General features: G+C 43.1%; 1 protein-coding gene across 1 annotated transcript in view; it reads right to left on the bottom strand.

Moving 5' to 3' along the window:
• Positions 1-9,108: 9,108 nt before the first annotated feature.
• Positions 9,109-25,157, bottom strand: part of Slc9a2 (solute carrier family 9 member A2) — a 71,276-nt gene continuing 55,227 nt past the window's right edge. Inside the window, exons 6-12 of the mRNA XM_051204408.1 lie at positions 21,356-21,445; positions 20,657-20,727; positions 15,753-15,914; positions 14,596-14,692; positions 12,555-12,686; positions 10,632-10,719; positions 9,109-9,520 (exon numbers count right to left, since the gene is read on the bottom strand). Coding sequence (XP_051060365.1) covers positions 9,147-9,520; positions 10,632-10,719; positions 12,555-12,686; positions 14,596-14,692; positions 15,753-15,914; positions 20,657-20,727; positions 21,356-21,445 — 1,014 coding nt within the window. The 3' untranslated portion in view covers positions 9,109-9,146. The remainder of the gene's footprint in view (positions 9,521-10,631; positions 10,720-12,554; positions 12,687-14,595; positions 14,693-15,752; positions 15,915-20,656; positions 20,728-21,355; positions 21,446-25,157) is intronic.

Here is a 25,157-nt window from a genome sequence, read left to right as displayed (position 1 = left end):
GGCGCCGTCTCTCCCAAGCCCTGGAGAGACGGCTCCACTGGGGCTTTTCAAAGTCACTTACTTGCTTTATTTCCTTTTACTGTGGTGCCTGGGAAGGGCCAGGTTACCTGATGGGAGTGTGGGTGTGTCCTTCCCGGTGACTCTAAGCCACCACTCCACCAGTACCCAGGAGGGGCCTTCATAGACTCACATGGGCAAGCCTGTTGACCACGGGGTTAAATGGATTGTTTAGGACCGCTGCCTAGGGGCCTGCCCTCTCACAAGCATCCCGGATTCACATTCCCCTCAAGCCTCTTCAATATTCCACAAAACTCACATTACCTTTAACCCTCTTGATGATTCCACAAGTGTGCCCATTTCCACCCCAATGTAAGGCATAGTTATAAGTGGTATTTTAATGCACTATCTCTAATGTTTACTATTTATAAACCCGAAAAGCTGTTTCCACAGTTTTAAAAGTTGTAGGTGGGATAACCTCAGAAATTCGTGAGAGTTAAATGTACTTTTTTTTAGCCTGAACGTCATCCCTTTTCCTCCTCCGCTGCAAAAAGATAAAAAAAAAAAAAAGAGAGAGAGAGAGAGAGAAAGTTCTCTTTTAAGTTGTTTTCACTGTGAATCTTACACAAAAGCTAAGAACTCTTGAGCGACCAAAGCATGGCGTGAATGACCATGCCCTCTGTCATGGAGACTGGGATCAGAAGGACAGTAAGAGTATCGTCCTTCGGATGTAATGAAAGGCGGTTTCAGACATGTTTCTCCAAAGACTGAACTCAAAGATGGTGAGGTTTTCTACAAATGGTATGGTGACCATGTTTGTTTCCTAAAACCATAGCACTTTATTTCTTAAAGCCAAACCTATAAACTTAATGAGGCTTTAAAATTAGTAAGACACGTGGAGGTATACTGAAAACTAGAATCAACCGGTATCTAAAGAAACATTCTTGTCCTGTATTAGCGACTTTAGTGATTACCTAATCTGATGGTTGTTTCTTGGTTTGTCTCCTTTGGTAAATGTTGCTTTATTTCACTTCTTCATTTTGGTGTCCTGTTCTAAGTGTGGTTCACAGACTGCCATGTCCTGGAATATGTACATACCGCAGCCCCAGCACATTCCTGCTAGGGACCACTTTGGGGAGCCGTCTAGCTGATCTGTTTCCACAGAAAGCTTTGGCAGCCACTGGCTAGTAGGGTTTATATGTTTAATGGGATAAAAATCTCAGGGAAATTAAATCTTCTCAGTTAACTTGTGTGTCCTGTTCTTTAAACTCTCTTGCGTAACGGCCCATTGTCTTGCCTAAAGTGGTAGATTGGGCCACATGAATTTGTTCCTGTATAAGTGAAAAATACCTTCATATAGGTTAACTTGGAGCTACGTGGAAATTTGCTTTAGAGACACAGAGTGTTTATGAAGGGAGCTTACCCACCCACCCCCAGCATGCCAGCCACAAATAGATGCTGTGCATGAGGACTCCCGTGGAGCTCTATGCCTTCCCATAGAACATAAATAAGGTGCCCAACTCAGTTCAAAGGGATGAGAAAAAGATGGGCACCAGGGAGGCGTATTTGGAAGGCTCAACCATGAACTGAGTGGCCCGAACACTGACTTGTGCATGGTCCTTCTTGTAGCCCACCAAAGGGACAGGCAGATGCTGGTTCTCTTCCTGGTTGCATGCCTTGACCCCCAAGGTCCAGACACTTAGCACACTTAGGGTGGAGAACCAATCACTGGATAGAATTGGAAGAGGGTGGGGAGCCCGCTTGCCATGCTCAGCAGTGTAGTTTTATAGCTGATATGGACCACTGCTCCCAAACACATGGATTTTAGTAAGATCCTCTAGCTGCACTGGGAGTTACATAGAGGTTGAGACAATAGCAGTGTGTATTGGTGCAGTGGTCCATTTGAGCTAGAAGGGACAAATGGCTGCATGGATAGAGGCCAGGAAGAGAAGAAGAAATCTGTGTTGGACAGTTTTGTGTCAACTTGACACAAGCCAGAGTCATCTGGGTAAAGGGAATTGCCTCCAAAAGATCAGTCAGTAGGCAAACCTGCAGACTGTTTTCTTAATTAGTCCAGAGCATTCTGAGTAGTGCCATCTTTGGGCTAGTGGCCGTGGGTGCTATAAGAAAGTAGGCTGAGCAAGCCATGGGGTGCAAGCCTTGGGCACAAGCCAGTAATCAGATCCCTCCTTGGCCTCTGCATGAGCTCCAGGTTCCTGCATTGTTTGAGTTCCTGTCCTAACTACCTTCAGTGATGAACAGTGGTGTGGAAATGTAAACCAAATAAGCCCTTTCCTCCCCAACTTGCTTTCCATCACGGTGTTTCATCACAGCGATAAGAGAACAGAACAAAAGCACACAGAAAAATGACAGATGATAAAAATTCTAGATTGCAATGATGCAAAACTTGTTCTTTTATTAGTCGACTTAAACTATTATATCTTGATAACTAAAAATCTTTTTGTGCATATAGTGAAGAAAAATGAACACAATTAAAATGAAAGGTGGCATTTGGGAACATGAGGCAAGGGTGACCTTTCCCGAGGCTTGTTTAGGTGTCACACTGCTGAGTGCTCTGTGCAACTGTTCATTCTGAGACCCCCCCTTCCCCCCAGAGGGTATTCCTGGAATGATAGTGTCCAGCCTCACATAGTCTGTTTTCTCTTAAACAGATACCAATTTGATTCCCCCCCCCCCCTCTCACCTGCTACAGTGTTTCCAGTTTGAGGCAGTAGAGACAATGTAGCATGGGCTTTTTTGCCGTTTCAGTTTTACCTTCAGATTTATTCTTTTGTCCCAAGCTGAGCATTTGCCCCTTTGCACTTACAGCAAGCCCTTTATAGCTTTATTTGGCAGATTAGAACTGCATTGTCAGCACAGCAAGGCCTAGAAGAACCCAAGAAATGCACTATCAGCACAGTTGATGTAATAACCAAGATGGCTGCTAAGTCTCTAATATATGGGTAGCAGGCAGATACCATGGAGACAAGACAGAGTAGCATGGTACACCACTCTACTCACAATGGTATGCATTGCAAACGTATAGGTTCTTTATTGCTAGAATTTCACATGATGTTTTCTGGATCTTGGCCACAAATAATTGAAACTACGCAAAGAGAGGCTTCAGTTATATAAGGAAGTGGCTACTATATTTCATTCTGGATTGTTGGGGTTTGAGGCCATTTATTGTTTGGTGAAATAGCTTATTTAACCAAATCTGTCCCAAGCTTGCTTGTTGAAATAAAAACTGTGTGAAGTGCCCAGGATGGACCCCTGCTGTCTGTGTCTGTTGTGATTCTGCCATTATCACGAACATTTATTCCTGAAGCCAGTTTGTTCCTTGAGGCTGAAGTATGGCTCTCTGCTACAGTCAACTGAGACAGAACCAGCCAGTGACATCACTCACCAGGGTGAATGTTCTTGAGTCGTCATCATCAAAGTGCCTTTACTGGACCAAGATGCTCACATGGTCTATCATCCATGCATAGGTGAGATGCTAAAGTTTGGTGGGTTCCTATGTAACTTCATAATCTTCTCAGGTCATTTAGTGAGACAGTTATTGTTGAACTGGAGGAAGGCAAATATTTCATATTTGGGACCAGGTGTTATCTTTGAATCCTTCAAAGGAACGTATCTAAACATGAACTTGAGGAATCCAGTATTGTTTCTAGAATGAGATATTTAAGATGAGTATTTGGATCAAATATAATTAAAGATTTTACTATTCTACAGTTCTTCTCTTTCATGAAATACAGGAATCATGACCTGCTCCGTACAAACAAGACTCAAACTACCATGGTTACAGATGCAGTTTCTGGGAATGCTCTATGAAATGGTTTGCTCCAGACATGGTTGATTAAATTATTGCATTTTAATATTCGAACATTGTTAGACCCTTCCCCATGGAAACGGTGAAAATTTTCCTTTAACAGCTTCCATGTACAAAAGATCCATTTGGCAAGCAGTTGACCATATCTAGATATAAAGGTTATGTTCCTTCTAAGTTAAAGTCAAGCTTGTTAGTCATGACTGATAACACTAGGTGCCAACTCAGTGTTTGGATATTTGATGACAAGTCACCACCATGCATCTGTCATAGGGCATTCCACTTTGTCCCTTGTCCCATGGCATCTCTGTTAGTATTCAGGCATTTGTGCTGGCCTGCCCTTGGGATTCTGACAAGATCTGTCTCAGCTGCAGCCACTAAGAGCACTGTGCCTATGCACTGTGTGTCCTTTTAAAAGGGCCCTGCCCACCTCCCTCTCTGTCTCTCTGTCTCTCTCTGTCTCTGTATCTCGTCTCTCTCTCTCTCTCTCTCTCTCTCTCCTGCTGCTGCTGCTGTTCCTGTCCCCGAGGCTGGTGTCCCCCCTCCCTTCCCCTTTTTATGATCCTGTTCCTTAATAAACCCCTCTGCTTGAACCCTGATCCATGGTGCCTTTCCCTCTCTCACTGCTATTTTAACATTACAACCTCTGCACATCTCCTGCCACCTGGAGGGTGGACAGAACCCACAATGCCTCTGTGGTATATTGAATGATCTTAATGGGTTCTTAACCTGTGAAGACGACTATGCTAAGAGCCTTAAAAATGAGGTAAGCCATCCAATGTTGATGTGTTGGGGGAAACATCCATAAATACCCCTTCCCTGACCATACAGGCAAAACTCTCCAGAAACTTACCAAACAAGTAAAAAGAAATTTATTTGAAAAATTACAGAAACCAGAGGGGTGAAAAATAATGTACCAATACAACATGAAACAATTTCCCAAAATTCTATAAACTGGTCCAATCTGGTAATTGTAAAACCAAAGTAAGCACGGGCAAGACAAGAGGCCAGAGCAGTGGTTCTCAGCCTTCCTAATGCTGCAACCTTCTAATACAGTTCCTCATGTTGTAGAGACCCCCCCCCCCCCAGCCATAAAATTACGTTCATTGCTACTTCATAACTATAACTTTGCTACTGCCGATGAATTGTAAATATCTGATATGCAAGCCCTGTGAAATGATTCTTCGACCTCCAAAGGAGTCGCAACTCATGTTGACAACCCTTGCCTAGAGGAAGGGAGAGCAGGCAAAATCACAAGAATAAGGTTTCCTAAGCAATGGCCTCCTTGGACAGAGGAGACATGAGTTTCTCTGGGGCTCTGTATGTGCTCACACAGGAAGGTAGTTTAAGGGTGGATGCATTCCAGTTCATGCTCGATTATGGTTATGCCCTAAGAAAGTAGACCCAGTTTTGGATGCGGCTAACACAGGTAGGTCCCCAGAGCACACATGTAAAGTGTTTATGTGGTGAGCAGGACACTTCCAAGCCTGCACTGCTTGCACATAAACATGAAGTTTCTGCTGAAAACAGGAAAGGACACATTGAAGGTATCTGCTCGGCAGCTAACACAACTACCCACATGGATCTTTCTTTTACATATCTCTGCAGTGGCTAAGCCCTCTTAGCCAGGACATCAGCTTAGCTTAGAGTAGATGGCACATACACTATGATATTTTATTATATACTTATACATGTCTATAAAACATCAAATAAAACGATGGTAAAACAAGAAGTAGAGAAAGTAAAACAAAAGCCCAGGGCACTGGTTTGGATCATAAGCATTCCTTTTCAGGAAGTGGGGGACCGTGTTCCACCCACCTTTCATATCCATGAAGATTCTGCACTCCTGGTTCCAACCCACTCGCTATGGAAGATGTAAAGAAAAAAATAGACTTGTTTATCCTGTCATTTTCCTCCTAAGCACCGCAGGGTACTTAGGGAGGGAGTATGTGCATTTTAAGTGGTATGGGTCATCTCAAGATGACTAATTATACGGAGGACATGCTTGGGTTCTGTGTAAGCACTGCACTATTTTATACAAGGGACTGAAGCCTCTGAAGGTTTTCATGTCCTATTGGGGTCACAGAATACACGTTCTAATGGTGTCCAGGGCTCAGCAGATAGTGTCAGCAGTTGCCTCATCTGGACAAAGTCAGATGTTTAATTATCCTTTAAAAATAAAGTGTGATGTGCCCTTTGAACCTGCACTGATGGTACCCTGTTATAATTGCTGATGAGACAGCAGTTTTAACCCAAGCAAATGCGAAATGTGCCAAGACAATTTCTCGACCATACTTTTTTATATAAATGAGCACCCCGCTACACATAAAAGAGTGAATGAAATTTCATCTCAGACATTTGGAGGCATGCACACAGAACATGCAGTTTCTAAAGTATTGGATTCGGGTGGCAAGTTCTCATCACTTGCTGACTGTCTGAAAGCTTCAAGTCCTGGATTTCATGCCTAGGCAGTTCAAGTACAATGTGTTACAATGATAGGAGGACTCTCAGAATTCTCCAGGTCCAGCCAGGTGATGTTTGAACAAAGGATGGAGGCTCTTTCTACATGTAAGAAATTTAAATTGTTACTGCACCTGAAGAGTTACATTTCTTGTGTTTGTTTGTTTTGAGATTGGATTTCTCTGTGTAACTGCCCTAGCTGTCCTAGAACTTGCTCTGTAGACCAGGCTGGCCTTGAACTCACAGAGATCCACCTGTCTCTGCCTCCCAAGTGCTGGGATTAAGGTGTGCACCACCCCCCGGCAAGTTTCATTTCTTTACTACTCTTTTCTGTGGTCTGGAATCAAGTAATTTTCAAAAGAAGAAATTACAGAGAAAAGGCTAAAATCAAATTTATTTTATTGACTTTGTCATCAAACACATTTTAAAAATTTAAACAGGTAATAATTAAGATAAAACTACTTAGGTGTTCATTTTCTGAAATTTATACAATGTTGCTCAGATATTTTATGTGATATTTTCCTTAGTGAAAGCTGATTTTCGTCTATTTAGCTGGAAATGTCATAACGTGCTATTTCTTATTGCTCCCTTCAGTTTCAGAAAGGTATTATTCTTTGTAATATTTATTAATATAGAAAACCAGCAAAATTATTTGAAGGTTATTTTCAACTTCTGCCTTCCTCACCAGAAGTAATTAATTATTATCACTATGAACAATGACTATGTATTTTTGAAAATAAACATCATTAAACATCACAATACTTTTAAATTCTATTTCTATAGTAAAACCTATGAGAACTTAAATTTCTTCTCAGAAGGAATACTCAGTTTATAAAAATATAGTCATTTAAAGTAGAGATTTTTTTTTTTTTTTTTTTTTTTTTGGCACAGAGTCCTAATCATGAGCTTTGCAGTTGTGTTTCACACGGCTTTTCATGGATCTACCTGGGATTGCTGGGGAAGGCCACGCTGCAAGTGTGTTTCTTCCACACCTCTAGCTTTATCTCAAGCCAGAAACTCAGGAGAAGCGACATTGATGAGGGTAGAGAAGTGGCTGCAGAAACTTCCTGTCTTGCTTTCTGTCCTGGTTAGTTTTCATTATCAACTTGAAATGGCCGAGGGTCCCCTGGGAAGAAGACATATTGCCTTGATCAGACTAGCCTGTGGTCAGCCATGTCTGGAAAGAGTGTCATTAGTGATGACTTCTGTGGGAGGACCCAGCTTACTGTGACCCACACCATCTCTAAGGTGGGCCCTACCTTGTATACGGAAGTGAGCTAAGCATGAGCCCGAAAGCAAGCCTGCAACCTTCCTCCATAGTTTCTGCCCAGATTTCCCTCAGTGGTGGACGGACTGACCCAGAAGTATAAGATGAATACAATCCATTTCTTCCTCTAGATTGCTTTTGATCAGAAAGCTTTGTCACAGCAACAGGAAAGCAAAGGAAAACCCCTTCCATGCCACTTTGTACCCTTTGCTGTGGCCAGAAAGACTACAGTAAAACTATAGTAGTGGCTTCTTTGGAAATGTAAACATGGGAAGGTGTTTGAGGATTACTGTTGAGAAAACAAAGGACAAGTCAGTAAATCTCCAGCTCAGAAGACATTGATTTAAATACGAATCTTTAATGACTATGTCCCACCGTCTCTCTCTCTCTCTCTGTCATACTCCTAAGAAGTACTCCAGAGAATAGAATCTCATCTCTAATGACAAAGGTGAAGAGGTGACAAATTATAGGCTAGTGCAAAAAAAAGTAGGTGTGCTTTCCAAAGTCCGTCCTCATTAAAAGTCAAATCCTGAGGACATCGTTTCCTTCCATATTGGAAGACAGTTTCTGTAGGTTTTTCGCAGCTCGGAGCCCTGAATGTACTGAGGGACAATGTCATTAAAGCGTGTGGTCATTGATGCATAGGAAAGGAACCACCTCCACTTCTCTCCCAGCATCACATGATAGAAAAGCCACATGGTTAGTAGTTGCTGCCCCCTCTCCCGACCGGCCACAAGAGGTCCTCACAGGTGGGACAGCTCAGAAGCTGCCACCGAGTCTATAAACACTATGAAATGATCTTGCTCAGGTCAATCTTTCTTTCTGTACCTAGAAAATAAGGGGGGGGGGAGTGGATTGAAGATTATATGTTCTCCAGAGGCATGGGTAACACAGGAACAGAATAAGATCTGGTCTGACCCTCACCATTTCAACCTACACTCTGAAAGCTGTCATTTCGTCTGCCTACATGTTCCAACCAGTGCCCTGTTGATGTACACCAAGGTCTGTGCTATGGGCCATCTTGTCCTTAATTGAGAGGTCTATCAGCTCAGAATGGGGCAGATGGGAGCTGGAACTTAGGACCCACCTCTAGGAGGTGAACTTCCTCCCCTTTTAAGATGTTCTCTTGTAAAGATGGTTCTCACCACTTTTAGCCCCATCCCCTTTAAAAATGGTCACTACAGATAAACACATTTGTTTTCATAAATAAAAACTGAGGCATATTTGTAATATATTAAAATTTTCACCAACAAAGGTGTGTTAAAATCTTCAAGTTCTGTCATTCAAGTTCAATAAAGGCACGCACACATATGTATATATATATATATATTTTTTTTTTCTTTCTTTCCTTTGGGCCTGCAAAGAATATATATCCTAGCCAAAAGTCACAACAGTCATTTTGTGGGACTTCCGCCCTTTGACTTTCCCCTTCTCAGGACAGATAAGTGCTCCTCCCGTGAATCAGTGGCTTGACTCTACCACCCACAGGATGTTTCTAGATAGAGGTTTTCCACGGACACCACAGTTGATCAGGTCTGAGTAACAAACCACAGCCACGCTAGCGCGTTCGCCCCAAGTCTGCTTTGGCTTTTTCCATCATGGCTTCTCATTGCCGAAGCGACCTTTCCTGTTCCCGGGTTCTGAAGCCCGCCTCACCAGCCTCGGTGGGGGCTTGGGTGGAACGTCTTCAGTCAGACTGTCTTCCCTGCCCCGGCCAAACTGTTGGTCTTTGGAGAGCAGGGGCTGCCTCAGTAGTCCTGGTGTCTGGGTGCCCCCGTCTTTACTGCGGGGTGCCGGAGGGGTGCTGGGTTGCCCCCGTGTAGAACCCATGTCCACCTCGTTCTTCCACTCCATTTTGTAGGCCTGGGAGGCTTTCTTTGAGAACTGATCTGGCAAAAAACGCCTGGCCCGAGGCTGCAAATTGAGCACGGTGGTCCCCGCATCTGTGTCCGAGTCGCTGCTGTTGCCATCTGTCAGAGAACAGAAGAGCGGTGTGGGCAAGCAGGGCGTAACAGCGATAGCACGAATCACAGCGAAACCCCACTGAGTCCCAACCATTCCTGGGGCCCTGGCAATGGGGGAAGCCAGAAGGCTGGCTCTAACTGCAGCAGGGTGGCCTTGCACATCTGCGGTCCAAGAGTGTGCTCACGCTAATTTCTAAACACTTTTACTGCTAAATGCATTTATTTGCGCACCGACTCCATCTCATCCTCCTACTTTTACAGTGAGGTTAAAGGCCAAACAGATAATAGCGAGTAAGAAATGGGGCTGCGATTAAGTCTGAGAAGTTCTGACTCTCAGCTGCCCCCAGGATCCCAGCAGCCCCCCCCCCACCAGGGAGGGCTCAGCTCATCCTCTGACACCAGAAAGCAAACTAACTGAATTTCCTGCTGTTTAGATTCTTTCCTTCTTCTGGAATTTCATGTGCAGCCGATTTGCTTTCCATGCCCACAGAAAGACGAAAGCCAGGTCTGGGTGTCAGAGTTCATGTTAAGACCACTGAAGTGACCCTTCCCTTAGCTACTAACTGGCATTATTAGGGTTGGATGTTTCTCTGTACTTGGACTGGTGACAAGAATTGACGGCTCCTAATAGTCACTCTCTTGCCTTCCTCTGTCTAAATTGTTGCTGCATTCCATTTTTTTTTTAATATCACAGGACCCTAATATAGTTCTGGAATCTACAGAAAAGAGCTTGTGTGTGTACATGAGGTTTACCAAACAAAGGAACAACACCTATGTTCTGTTCCATGAAAATTCGTTAGAATTACTGCACAGATGTAAATGGTTATGCATCTTCCGATTTACAGCCTTATATTTACAGCTTAGTAAGTCCACAGTGCAAAGATTTGCTTTTGCTGTACTTAAAGGACCATGGTGAAAACAAGTGACAGGGCTGTTTATGATATGAATAGAGGTTCATGAAACAGATCACGATGCTTTTAAGAAGGAGCCTGTTACCACTTGAGGTTCACAATGACTGAGCTTGTCCTTAATGAAGAAAACCAGACCAACTGTTTTATTTCATAAGCATTAGCAAACAGAACAAAAAAGCATTTCTGCTCCAGACAGAATCTGTTACCTTCACTTGAAATCTTCTTCCGCTGGAGCTTCTCTGGAAGCTTTGTGTTTTTGGGTAAGGATAAATACCGGGAGGTTGAAGTAGAAGCCTGTAAAACAAGTAGAAACTATCATTGGGATGACAGAAATGCCACTTACTGTGTATGGGAAGCTAAACTCGGTGACAAAACTAGGTTTTTAAAATACAGTTTCAGTCCTTCGTTACAAAGTTGCTCTCCTAGATACCATGGCCATCCTGCTTCAACAACCAAATGCCTTCCAGAATTAGTGCAGATCAATGGGGAGGAAAGAAAAAAAAAAAAAATGGGCCCATTACAAAGGCAAGAAAGCCACTGGCTCCTAAAGCAAACTGGCATCCTTGTCATTCATAAGAAAGATGTGGCAGGAGATACATTAAAATGTGGTCATCCCAGTTTCATTTATTTCAATTAATCTTAAAATGGGTAGAGTAACAGCCTGGCAGTGGTCGAGTCCCAGATGCAGGGGGGGTCTCTGTGAGTTCGAGGCCAGCCTGGTCTACAGACTGAGTTCCAGGACAGCCTGTTTGTTACACAGAGAAACCCTGTCTTGAAAAACAAAAAAAAAGTAGAACAAGAGTGTTACAACATCAAGTTATTATGATTCTGTTCTGAATATGTGCCTTTAGGTTCTAGAATTAAATGTAACGGTCATTGCTGCATATCACACGTAGAAAGGCCTCCTCCTGTGCACATACTTCTGATGACCCAATACAGAACTTTATTGACAATAAAAGCCTGACACATTATATCAGTCAATAACTGGGTCACAACCAATGGTTTTCCTTATCTGCTGAGAAGTCCCTGCCCAGCTGATCTATGGGGCAATTTGCACTGTGAATACCCCCCGGCACTCGGGGTTTCTTGCAGTTAGTTCTCCAGAGAAGGTGAGACTTGCCTGCAGTTTGTACCCTGGTACCTACACTTGGAAGGCTCAAATGTAGTCATGAGCCCCATGACTGTCAAAGGCCAAGAGGGTGTGCAGCAGTGTTCTTGGGAGCTTGTCACCTAGAGACACACATGGCTCTCCTAGTCTGTACATACACGATGTTCACATCACAAAACCACTCAACAACACTTCCTCAAGAATGTATGTCAGTAGTCTACACATGTCAACATATCACTATCCACACACTAGTCACACAAAGTGGGCCCCGCCATTCTGATTAAAATTATGTTTTCATTATGTCTTCTAACTTGCTTCTACGCCTTTAAAACAAGTATTTTTTTCCTCCAAAGCACTTACTGCATTCAAGTATAACATAATATATACATATATACATACATATATACATACACATATACACATATATACATATATACGCATATACATGTATACATATATATTGGATTGCTGGTGGCTTTCCTCTCTACCTAAGCATAGGAATCTGCCCTTTGATTCTCCAGTGACTCCCATGTGTCTAAGACTGGCAAAGACATAAAATATGTAGGCATAAGCTTATAAGTGATATCAGCTTATAGACCCTGCACATGGAGGGGGAGGGGGTGTAGAGTCAGGAGAACCAGGAGTTCTAAAGCACCCTTGGCTATACAGTCAGTTCAAGGCCAGCCTGGCTTACAAAAGATTTTGAGTAAATGAGACAAAAACAAACACACAACATAAAAGGAACGAACTATTGTTTTTCTCTTTTCCTGAAGTATATCTGTCTCACTCTACTGCCCAGACTGGCTTCCAGGGGTTCCTCCCCCTTCAGCCTTGCAAGCAGTTGGTGCTGTAAGAGTACAACTCTACACGCGGTAAAAGTGGCTTTATTGTCCATCCCATCCTACGATATCTTGGAATTGGCCCTCAGCAGCCATTGCACCAGCAGAGCCGAAGGTGCTTCCTGTCGGCTGAGGGCTCTGCCTGCCCTTGGAAGCCTTGTGCTTCTGAAGGCAACGCTTACCCTGTGCTCGCGGTTCAAACCGTTGTCCTTTCTGAGGCTTTCCCGAAGGCTGTGCCTTCTGCGGATCAGTATCTCCTTGGCCTGCCTCTCACTTGTATCTGCCGTCAGGTTATGTCTGTTATACGATAAGGTCTGAAAAGACAACGCACATGGGACACTTTTACCAAATGATCCATCATTTCTCCTCAACTCAGAACTTGACTCTTCCTTGAGTTTAAATCAGTGGAGTCGCTTTCTCTGTGGGACAAAACCCAGATTAAAATCAGGAGTCTCGAAGCTTAACGCTCAGATTTTGAACGAATCCGTCCTTCTGTAAATCAGCGCATATGCTTTTCTTTCTCCATTGAAAAGTGTGAGCTTTGTAAACTAGAAGATTAACTCAATTCATGAGCACCTCGCCTGCTTTCTATGCGTCCTGCCATGATTAATAGCAAAACAAAAATCATTTTTCAAATGCAATCTCTACTGAGTGGAGAGATATTGATGACATAAATATGAGTCATACTGGCAATTGGTGGCACCACATCCTCGGACTAATATCAGGGCTGTGATTGTGAGATGTTGTTTCTCACTACACAGATCATGCCACATGTAGCGTAGTTAGCACTCAAGTTCATTTCCTGGTAGAACTGACGTGGACACCTTGGAAATATCCCATGGCCAGAAATACACCAGGTCCTGCAGGCCAACGGAAAGCTGACACAGCGTAGATTCTCCTTCTGCCTCAGGAAGCTTCCTATCTAGTTGGACATCTGAGTCTAATAAAACCATAAAAGCAAGTGCTCAATTAGCTGCACTGCATAAACCCATGTGTTTGCTGATCTAGAGTAGGGCTGGGGTGGTATGATTGTTCTTGGCCAAAATGCAAACAGGGGAGGCTATGGGCCAGCTAACAGGAAGCAGGGGCTGGCTCTTAAGTATAGAGAGATAGCACACACTACCCAGGCCATGGCCTCAGGACAGAACCTGTTGGTCCAAGAAAGGCTGAAGAGAGTGGATGGATTGCATGGGAGATGATATTGGAAAAAGTTGGGCTTGGTAGTAGGGGCCCCAAGTTATCCTGGAAAGGGCAACTGTTGTGTTGTTTCATTTTAAACAGGAGGCTACTGCCCTTGAAAGAGCTTTAGGGAAAGGATGTGTAGTGATGCTAGCATGGATGAAATGTCGGCGGCCTGATGGAATGCTTGCTAAGCCTACAGGTGTAGACTCTGGAGAAACAAGGACCATCCCCTCCAAGCTGACTGTGCTTCAGTATCTTCACCTGTGATGTGGAAAGGACAGTAACACCTAGCACCATGAGGAGTTAGGGGAGTCAAGAAAAACAGTGTGCATGGTGTGCTAAAGGACACTTGGGAAACGGCCAGACTCTGGGGTCGTTAGCCTCTCTTATCATATAATTTGACTATTGTCAGAACAGGTTATTAATAGTGGAAATACAGAGAAAGAAATGACTCAGAGAGAAAGAAATTCTAGCACTTTATGTAACAGAGTTGATATAGTTACAGTCTAAGCTATAAGACTTTTTAAAAGATTGTATTTTATTCTGTGTGTGTGCGGGTGTGTGCGCGCACACATGTGCAGATGCCCCAGAGGCAGCAGATCCCTCTGGAGCTGGAGTTACAGGTGATAGTGGGCCATCTTGTGTGGTTGCTGGAAACAGAACTTTCAAGAACTTTCAGGTGCCCTCTGGAAGAGCAGGGCACCCTCTTGGCTGCTGAGCTATGGTCCCAGCCCTACAAGTATTTTCAGATACAAAAACATCAGATCACTTCTTCATAACTGGCCAGCTCATCACTCTTTATCTCTCAAACTTAAGTACCAGATCCCCCCAGCCTTTGAGGCTTCAGCTGAGGTGTCCAGGAGTACTTAGGGAGTTTCCAGGATGGGATGCGGGGAGAGAGACTGGGAGACTGAGAAAGGCTAACCCATGTGGTGCTTGCACAGGGCAGGTACGGCATGGAAGTGTCTATTTACAGTACCCAGCTAGGCAGCATGTGTCAGCCAGATTTAAGTAAGTATTTTGTGCATAGGCATTTCCTACCCGCTGACGGATTTGATAGAGATTCCTTGATAGTATCTCTCTAATTTCATCCATCTCGCCTGGTGTGAGCTTCCTTATTTTTTCTTCACGGCAATCACTGTAAAAGTTTAGGAGGGAAAATTATTTTAACCTTTTGAAGAATATCAGAATCATCACATTTCTTCACTGGTGTTACAGCGTCGTTACTTCGGAGCGAGATTTTAGTTTTAAACAGGAACAATTAAGAATTGCTCAACATTTTCAAATGTTCTAAATATTTTTAAAGTACTCAGTTTTAGAATAGTCACGTTTCTGAAACGTATTTCCATGATACAGTCACCCTTGGTGGGTTCAACCGTGCGTATGTTTCCATAGAGTCAACCATTGCATCCTGCTTCCCACAAACCCTGTTTTCTCATCTGGTCTGAAGTTAACCATCATGAGACCTTGGCCCCAGTACTCTGCGACTGCAGATGAGTGCTACCACAGCCGGTTTCTCGTGTGATTCATTTTAAAAGAATGACTCACAGAGTTATCAGGCCATTATTGCTAGCAGAAAGAAATGCATCCATTCCAATAGAAGTTTAGCTAGCTACATTTTATTAAGCCTCCTCTCCAGGGATTGAGTTCTTGTGGAATGGCACCCTGGCCTCTACAGTCTTTAATATTCCCAAGATGTTTCCAATGTGTAGCCAAGAGTTGAGAGTCACTGCAACAGGGGTCCATGTCTGTTTCCCCCAAACCTAACTCCACTACTGTGAATAGTCACTTCCGAGTATTCTGTGTATACTCACAGTAAGTAGAGGACCCAAAACGCCTTGGAAACATTCCATGTGATAAGGCTGAGAGCATTTTAACTCACTTTCAACCAGTACCTAACTTCCCAAGGCTAATCTGACAAAGGTGTGTGGATCCTAAGCATGATGGCAATTTTGGACTTGGCACTCAAATGCAGCACAACACACAGCAAAATGTAACACCAAACAGGACACACATGTACCCAGAGCTGTCTTTCAATGAGAATCTCGTTCTGTACTGAGATCTCAAGCCACCACCTGAGGACTTAGGTCAACAATACTTCTACTATCATTATAATACCACTGCTACTATCACAGATTTCGAAACCGAACCGATGCCTGCTTGTTGATGCTAACTTCACTCTGCGAGTCGATACTCACTTAAGAGATGCAAAGGAGGGGACAGTGCTTATCATCCCGGTCTCTGCCATCTCAATGGCATGCTTTATCTCAAGCTTTTTATATAAGGACACGATGCTAGACTTGGGCTGGTTTTCCCGAATCAGGAGCTTCCGGAGGTATCTGTCATCAAATTTCTTAAACCTATAGGCGAGTAAAGTCAGAATTTGAATTAACGAGTACCTCGTTGAACAAGAAAAATACTTCCCAGTAAAAAAACGTAGCAAAACTAAGCTGATTTTACTCTATGTATGTCTTTATATATACTTTCCTGTGTGTGTGTGGGGGGGGCCTGGATGCCACTGGTTTTCCAACCTGGGCTCTGATACCGATTTGGGCACCCAGTACATGTCCCTGCCCTTATCGTGTGGAATCACAGCATGATGGCACACAGTTGAGGTGCTTGAGCGTGTCTCTGCCCCCTCAGCGCAACGCTGCCCTGAGTGGGGAGTCCTTCCTGTATTAGGCATTTGTCGCCTGTCCTCTGAGGGCCTTTGCATCCATCATCCCACCTACTAGGGATGCTTTCTTATATAGCCTTTACGTCTCTCAGCAGCGTTCAGTGGTAACTACCTCTAAAGAACCTCCGCAAGGCAGACCTCTGCCCCCTATGCTCCCCGAGAATGCCAATTCCATCCTGTCCTGTTCTCAGATGTGTTTTCCAGCTCTCATTTTGTGGGGTGACCTATACTTTTCTTATTCACCTGATAGCCTATGTCCTAGCAGTCACGCGTTTGTAAAGTCGGCATTATGGGGATTCCCTCATCCCCACCCATGTATCACCAATGATAAGCCAGGCACAGTGTAAGCATGCGTGCTGTAGACACCCAGTGCCCTCCTGTATCCACCCCTGCCCAAACCCAGCAATAGCTTTCTGTCATGGCCTAAATGGCCTCTGCATTCTTCCTAGTCAATAATGCTACCTGTTTTGCTGAATAGCCTCCTTCTGACGTGATGACCAAAGAGGCTTACTACTGGAGCCTGGAGCCTGTGTGCCCACACCATCATAGCCACCCAGCCTCGTAAATCTATGAAGTGGCATGAACCAAGGTGAACGCCATTTTACCACCGACATATGAGACAAGCTCTGGCAGGATCACCTGACTATCATCCAGCCCACAGCAGCAGCAAGGACAAACCCAAGCCCAAGAGAGATTAGCCCCGCCCAGACCAGTCCAGCCCACTTGGAACTTCTTGAGTCACACAATTAAATAATAAATGACTGCTATTTTGATCCACCGGCTTTGGGCATGGCTTGTTATGTAACACCGCATGCCAATATATAAGCAAAACAACATGCCACAAATGTTCCTTGAGAAAGAAACAAGTATATAACATTGATTCACCGCCAGCCTATAGAGTTTTTTTACTGGCACACCTGTGCCATGTATGGAAGCAGTGTTAACCCACTTTCCTGGCACGGATCCTTTGTTCTAAACACTGTAGGTATCTGAATAATTAAAGGGCCACCCTGAACACACCGTGCTAGTGACCCACTACCCTATGAAGGCTGGGCCTGCTCTTTCCAATGTTTATTTTGAATTTTGTGTTAGGCTCATGGAGCCAGGATTCTCAACAGGGATACCAAGTTTCTAGCACCTCTCATATGACTGTTATTGTTTTAGATCTTTCCTGGAGATAAACACACGGGAGAACGAACACGGATGGGAGAGGCCACCGTCCTCTCCTGCATGGGGGAGTGCGTGTTTTCTTATGGCTTTATTTCCCTTCCCATCCCTCTGCCAAACTCCACACAGGTGGTGTCCCCTTTCGCAGTATTAGACTCCTGCTAGCTGAGCCTGCGCAATGTCTCCACTGTGTGGCCTTTTATCCTTTCCTCAAGTGACTAAGCATCCCAAGGATTCTCTGCCAGGGCCAATGAGATTCTGTAGCACCAGGACTTTAGATGGCAAGGGAAGGTATCTAACATGACTTCTTTTTGCACGTTCTTTTTAGTAGGGTCAATGGTTCTGTACACACCAAAGAAGTTATGAGCAGAGTTGATTTGAAAACAGTTTGAGTCAACACCCAGTAACTCATCACCCACTTTTCTGGTGATTGCACAGTATCCATTACAATTTAAAAAAAAATGCTTTGAAGTTGGTATGGTAACTGAACATGGAAATCTAAAATGCTTGTGGATTAATTAAGACTATTCATTCCTGTTTTTTTTTTTTTTTTTGTTTTTTTTTTTTTTTTTTTTTTTTTTTTTTTTAAGTCATAAGAAAGCAACAGCTTCCAAACAGGAGCCAAATGTTATCACTGTTCTTGTTACTGTTCACAGCCCAGCTAGGCTTCCTTAGGAGGTCTGCCTACAAGACATTCCTGGACCTCAGAGACACTAACTGCCTGACATACAGGACACATGTACCACCTCTGACCTTCACCTGAATTCTAGTTTCAACCCACGTGATCACAGCTTCACCCCATGCCTTCTTGGGCTGGTTAGGATTTCCACCAACTTGACACAAACTAGTGCTATCTAGGTTGAGAATATGCCTTCATTAAGATAGGCATTTTCTTGAGTAATGATCTGGTAGAGACCAGTCAAGTGTAGGTTGTGCCACCGCTGGGCAGGTGGTCCTGGTGGTATTTTTAAAAAAGAAGGGGAGACTAGCCATGAAGAAGAAGCCACAAAGCAATGTCCCTCCATGATCCCTGTTCCTGCCATGTTCCTGCCCTGACTTCCCCCTCATAGTCCATGAGCTATAGGCTGAAATAAAAGCCCTTTCATCCACACATTGCTCCTCTGTCCTGGTCTTTATCACAGCAAAGAAAGCCAAATAGGACAGCATCTCTTTTTTCCTAAGAGCCCAGGGGCTGTGGACCTAGTGTGTGCTTACAACATGTCTGCCTTCTCCCTATTTGGCTGCAGAAGGGTGAGGAGGATGTGAAACCTGACCTTTGCTTTTGAAAGGAAACACACTAGTCTGCATTATGCCTCTCACTCACCATGCTAAGAGAGTCTATGGAATGGAAAAGGTGGTTGGGTGCAAAGGGAGAACATAAAACAATGTAGAAAGAGGAGAAGAAAGTCTGTTTCATTGGTTTGGCACATGAAAGGGCCCATCTATGTGATGAGATTCCGAGGGTGTACAAGAATAAGGCAGGCACAGTGGGCTGACATTAATCCCACAGCCAGAAAAAAATAATAAATGTGTCTCAAGAGAAATAGCAATTTGTTCTGAGTTTTATAGAGCAGGTTTAGTCAGCTTTATTAACTTGTACTCCCAGGTGGTTAACTGGGTACCCTCCTGTACAAAAAATATCTTTCCTTGATTTATGAAATAAAGCTAAGCTCATGGGACCTTCTAACATCCATGAACATGAACTGTAATCTTTATAATTGTTCTGGCATTAGTCTTTGTAACTCATTGAATTCCTTAAGGATCTCAACACCTGTCCCCCCCACACACACACACACCTGCTTACTACAGGACTGTTTTGTTGTCTCTCTTATATGATTTGACATATATAATTCTGTGACATATACATCATATGTAACCAGTATGATGCTATGTGTGTGAGCAAACAAAACCATTCCAGATTCTTTCACTTAAATACATAGATCAGCAGGTATCCACGTTGGTATCATTGAGTAGAATAAAATTTCTGCGAACAGGTTAGAAAAGAAAAGCAAGCAGACATATCTCAACACAGTCGAGAATGTGTCCCTCTGACCTCACCTTCCAGCTTAAACTCTGCTTCTATCAGAACTCTGACCTAGCCAGTGATAGGTGCACAGATACTCACAGATCACTCTATAAGAAAAGGAGCCTGGTGACAGCATTAGCCAGTTCCAGGCATGTGGCTCTTTCTGATAACCATCATGGATGGCGCCAAATGTGTCTAAGGGAGAGGATATCCACCATGGGCTCCCATTGGTTGGTGAGGGTGGATCCTAGGCCCCATCCATGTTCCAAATGTGGCTGTCAGAATCCCTTCTCTTCTTGATCTCACCCACCCTATTGGGTTGATTGTTCCCACCTCAATTTATCACAGCTGTGAAGACCGGTACTAAATTGTATCTGACCACCACACACAGCCTTTTAAAAAAACATTAAATTTTAAATGTGTGTGTGTGTGTGTGTGTGTGTGTGTGTGTGTGTGTGTGCATGTGAGTATTTTCTATGAATGCAATCCTTCAGGTACAGGAACCTCTCAATGTCAGCTCACATTTCCTTTTCTACAGGATTACAGTTATTCTCGGCTGCTGTAAGTCTCCACCTTTCCTACACCTCTCACCCTTACATGGCAGAGCAGGCAGTAATGGAAACCTTAGCTTTTAACTCATTGACTGGGACCCTTGGTTCCTCTGCAATGAGGAATGATCACAAAAGCTGGCTCTAGTCATGGAATCTTCATGGAAAAGCCCCTTGACTGCTCTTGAGGACCTTGGTTAGAGGCGGCAGAAGATGCATGTCTAAATTTTAATGGTCTTTCTTCCATTTCGCAGTCTGAAATGGGTGACACTGAAAGAGAAATTTTGACTCTTAGTGAGTGGCCCTACCCTTGGGAATGTGGGGTTGAGCTATCAGCTAAATCCCGAGTCTCCTACCTTTGGCTGTTCATATAGGGAAATAAACGTTTGCCTGATTTATAACAATTTTATATCTCTGTCATAGTTGATACATTGTTGTTATTGTTGGCACCAGTCACTAAGTAGCCAAGGTTGTTGTCCTTGAACTCATGTAGAGCCACCTGCCTTAGCCTCTGTGTTCTGAGATCACAGGCAGGTATCACTTGTCCATAGCTAAGTGTCACCTTAAAAGGACACATAGTAGCACAACATAGGATCCCCAGCCTGGAAGAAAGCACACCTCAGTATAATTTGTTTCTAAGAGTGACCCAGAGCAACATAAATAGAATGTTGCAAGGGCTCTTACTTGTCTCTCCAGAAGTTGTGACCCCAGTGTCCACAAACATCTTCAATCCCAGTCTTCACATGATCAAAAAACTAAAACAGAAAAAAAGGCAAGCTAAACAATTCCCCCTTTCTTGCAATTGGCCATTTTCACTCTCTGGGCTTCATCCTTAACTCCAATGACACTTGCCGTTTATTTTGTTGAAAGTCATAAGCCAACTTATTTTGGGATTTGTTTTGTTTTTTGACACAAGGTTTCTCTTTGCAGCCCTGGCTGTCCTAGAACTCATTCTGTAGACCAGGCTGGCCTCAAACTCACAGAGATATGCCTGACTCTTCCTCCAGAGTGTTGGGATTAAAAGCATGCACTACCACCTCCCATCTATAAGCCAATTATTTATCTTCAAATGTTTGTTCACTAGGCAATGTTTTTATTACTTTGATCATCCTAAGTTTGATCATAACTTTCAAAATTACAAGAAATGGGTAGTAGCAACACTTTCAGGTTGAAGGCTTTATTTTTCCCTTGGACGGTTCAGACTTGGACTGGATATCATGGGGCCATGGTAAGTGCACCTCCCATCACAGACTTCCGGAAGCCCTCTCCCATCCCTTTGAGTCTTCTGCTGTTCCCCTCTGCTTCTAGAAATGCACAATAGTGCAGTGCTCTTTCTGTGATCTCTACAAGTTTATTTTTATTGTTAAAGTGCCTGGTACTCACCCTGCAGTGGATCTCTTCACTGACGGCCTGCTGCTTCTTATTGGATCTCTTAACATCAAGAAACTCCACCAGTGGTCTAATGGTTATCCCCTGCACAAAAATACAGACATAAATAAATAAGTTTTCTCTTAAAACAAAAGTTCAGCCACAGCTGATCATCTCCTACCACCCACCACCAACAAAAGCTAGCCTGTTGCCAAAAGTTAAATAGTAAATGTGAAACTTTGTTATTCTTACCTTCCTTTCCCCAGATGTCTTATTTTCAACATAAAACTGATGCCAAAATTGAAAGAAATTAAAAAGTACTGAAAAATGAAGTTCAGTGTCATCAGCTACTTACTGTACTACCCAGAGAAGAACTCTCTAGTGTTTCTTTCATTTGCTCAGTCTACTGAGACAATTTTCACAGAGCTTAGGCATCAGAACAGGGACGATGACAACGGACCTTGGCTCTAGGACTCTGGTTCTAAAAGAAGATCATTTCTATCCCAACACATTTACAAAGTAGGCAGAAGAGAAAGGGCAGACAGACATAGGGAGAGGGAGGGCCTAGGAAGCACTCAGCAGGAATCGGGAAAGGTGTTGGCATCACCTCCTGGCGAAGATCTCAGAACAGCCAAGGAGCATCATCAGGAAACAGTGTGAGGGCAATGTAAGCATACTTAGGAGTTAATGTGGGAAATGGAGAAAATTACAAGCTGTTGAGTTAACTGGGGGTTGTGGGGTAAAGGAAACTCCATACTCCAGGCAAATATCTCTGCAAAATTTCATAGTCAACATTTCAGTCAATAAGGAAATATTAAGAGCATCTCCATTAGAGGCACAGAGGGCAGAGGGCAGTAGGCTCCTCCTTTGCTTGTTGCTCTCAACAGACCAAAGACCAAAGAAAGGCAAGATTTGCTGGCAACAAAGTGGCAAGAATTGTGTTAACGGATAGTTTGTACTTTTCTTCTAAAGCCTAAGACACTCGCTTCTGTATCAAAATACCAAGGAAAGCACTAATACAAAATTAACACCCACACCCCATCTCATGTATCATTTTAAAGAGGTAAACAATAATCATATAATAGCAATCTTTAGTGTATTATGTATTACATCATATTATGACTACAGGGTATGCCTAAGTAAATAGTATATACTACTATATCATATGACACATATACTAGGAGAAAGTATGTATATATTGGACTCATCATTTATATATATTCATGTGTAGTATTCATGTATATAAAGCCTTACGACACTTGCATAAAACCCTTACACAGAGAATTCTAAAACCTAACTGAAGGATATTATAGAGACTAGAAATCTTAAAATGCATTTAAAGTTCTAAACAGGATAGATTACAATGACTTATTTTTTTCTTCATAGCTAATGTGTACACACAATATTATAATGCATTGCTCGGGATGTGAAACACATCTCAAGCAATCTTTATTAACCTGTAACAACAAAATTCAACCAGAGGGTTTTTTTTTTTTTTTTTTTTTTTTTTTAAGGAAGGAAAATAAAGGGGAATGTGCAGACGCAACACAGTCTGCCAGCTATGGTGCACATCAATTGTGACATTGGCACCAAAATAGGCAGGGGAGGTGACATGTAGGAAGAGAAGCAGGGTTCCCGCTTGGGGGTTCACAACACACAGGAGAAGGATTGTTTCCCTGACAAGAGGAGAGATTATGTTGAATTATATTGTCTGCCATTGACTTCCATTTCCATCTGTATTTAGATGCTAAAAAACATTCATGGGGATGAGTAGAGTCAAGCTCCCACTAGCTTAGGACTCCCTGTGTAGCCCAGGCTGGCCTTGAAATTGTATCCATACTTCTGCCTCAGCCTCTTGATGGCTGAAACTGCAGATGTGATCCATCGCTCTTTGCTTGTCCTTTAGTCTTGATAACATACATACCCTCTTCAAAGGAGGTCATGGTTTTCGTTCCATCAATCCAGCGTGAGCATTTTTTCTAGCATGAGTTTCATTTTTTTTTTTTTTTTAACTTTCTTAAGTGAAAACTGGTTCTAACCAAATTTGGTTTGTTTGTTTTTCTGTCTGACACTTGGAAATAACACAGGAGCCAATAACAGTTTCCCAATCAACACATTCTGGAATCTTTAGCATATGCAAACGAAAATGAGTGCCGTTGTGATTTTTAGAAATGGTGACTACACCTAATTCCATGTCCCATGGAACTGCAAGATGAATTCCAGAAACTCAAAACAAAAACAAAAACAAAAAAACTTAAAACCCAAAAATCAAACAAACAAAAAAACCCTACCACCAAAAAACAAAAACAAGAAAATCCTTCCTTCCTTCCTTCCTTCCTCCCTTCCTTTCTTCTTTTCTTCTTCTACCATCTATTTTGAAGTAGAGCATGTGACCAGTGTATACCATGTCTGGCCAATCAGTATGTTTTATTACATCAGCCAAAGCCTGTGGTTTGGGAGGAAATAGAGCGGAGAGCTCTGAGGGGAGACCTACTTTATCCCTTTGGAAATTTTCTAATTTGGCTTGCCTAGGAAATAATTTGATAGAACTTCCAAGAATAAGATAGCTTGTTACTATTCATGGGGAGTAAAAAATTAAAAATAAAAGTCCTGAGTTTACAAACAAGATGCCAAAAAAATAAATAAATAAAAATCATTGCAAAGTGCAAACAAATTCTCATCTGTTATTCAAGTTTGGCACAACACACACACACACACACACACACACAGCACACACCACACACACACACAGCACACATACACACACACAGCACACATACACACACATACACACCCCCCACACACACACATATATGATCACACACACACACCCTTCACACACATATATGATCACATACATACACACATAATCACACTACACATAACACTCCTCATCACAACACACATAACACTTATAAAATACACACAGACACACGAACCTATCGCTGTCACGGCCATGCTATCTTATATTAGGACATTCTCACATTAATACCTTGATTGCTAAGATTGTAAACCAAATTGTGTGGGGGGGGGAATAAAAACTCACTTGGAATTGAAGCAAACAGAATGAGATTTATAAAGTGCTCCCAGCCCTTGGCTGCCCCTGGTTTCCAGTACTTACCACCTACACACTGGTCATATGACTAATATACAATAGCTTTCTCCATCGTGAGCTACGGAAATCTGCCTATACTTTCTACAATCAAATGCGTAGCTGAAGCTCTCATCTTAGAAAACCTGAAATAAAAGCTACCTGTGCCAAGTGTCCCTTGCCTTTTACCCTTTCTCTTGTGGGTCTCCTGCCTCCAGGGTCTCTCCTTTGGATGTGGTTAGTCAAGGGGTCACGCTCATCGCAGAACTCCCGTGGGGATGGCCACCCCTCACTCACTAAGCGGTTGCTTTTTTCTGAGGTTGCAGAATCCTCTCTTTGGACACTGTCATCACTTGGCTTCTGCCTGTCTCCGCCATGCTTTGTACATAGTCAACCACAGTGTTCACTCTCCCGATTACCTAGCTTCCTCAACAATTCACCAGCTCCCTGATGATGCTGTGTTTCGGGGCTCAGCACACAGATGGTTTTTACGCTTCTCCCCTCATCTATGGATGATTTCTTCCCATCTCGTTCTTTAAAGGGTATCTAGGTTTACTCCACAGTTAGGGGCGGGGTCTCCCATCTACCTGGCCTCTGTCATGAACTGCAGATCATCGACATCTAGATAGCTTTAGAGAAATTATTTTCTACCCTGCAAACTAAATTAACCCTGATTGCTCAGTCAAAAACACTAGGCGGCACACATCCTAAATTGTTCACCACAAT

This window comes from Phodopus roborovskii, unplaced genomic scaffold, assembly GCF_943737965.1.
Source record: "Phodopus roborovskii unplaced genomic scaffold, PHOROB, whole genome shotgun sequence".
Taxonomy (NCBI): domain Eukaryota; kingdom Metazoa; phylum Chordata; class Mammalia; order Rodentia; family Cricetidae; genus Phodopus; species Phodopus roborovskii.
Note: the sequence above shows the minus strand (reverse complement) of the source record. Positions and strands in the feature narration are given on the sequence as shown.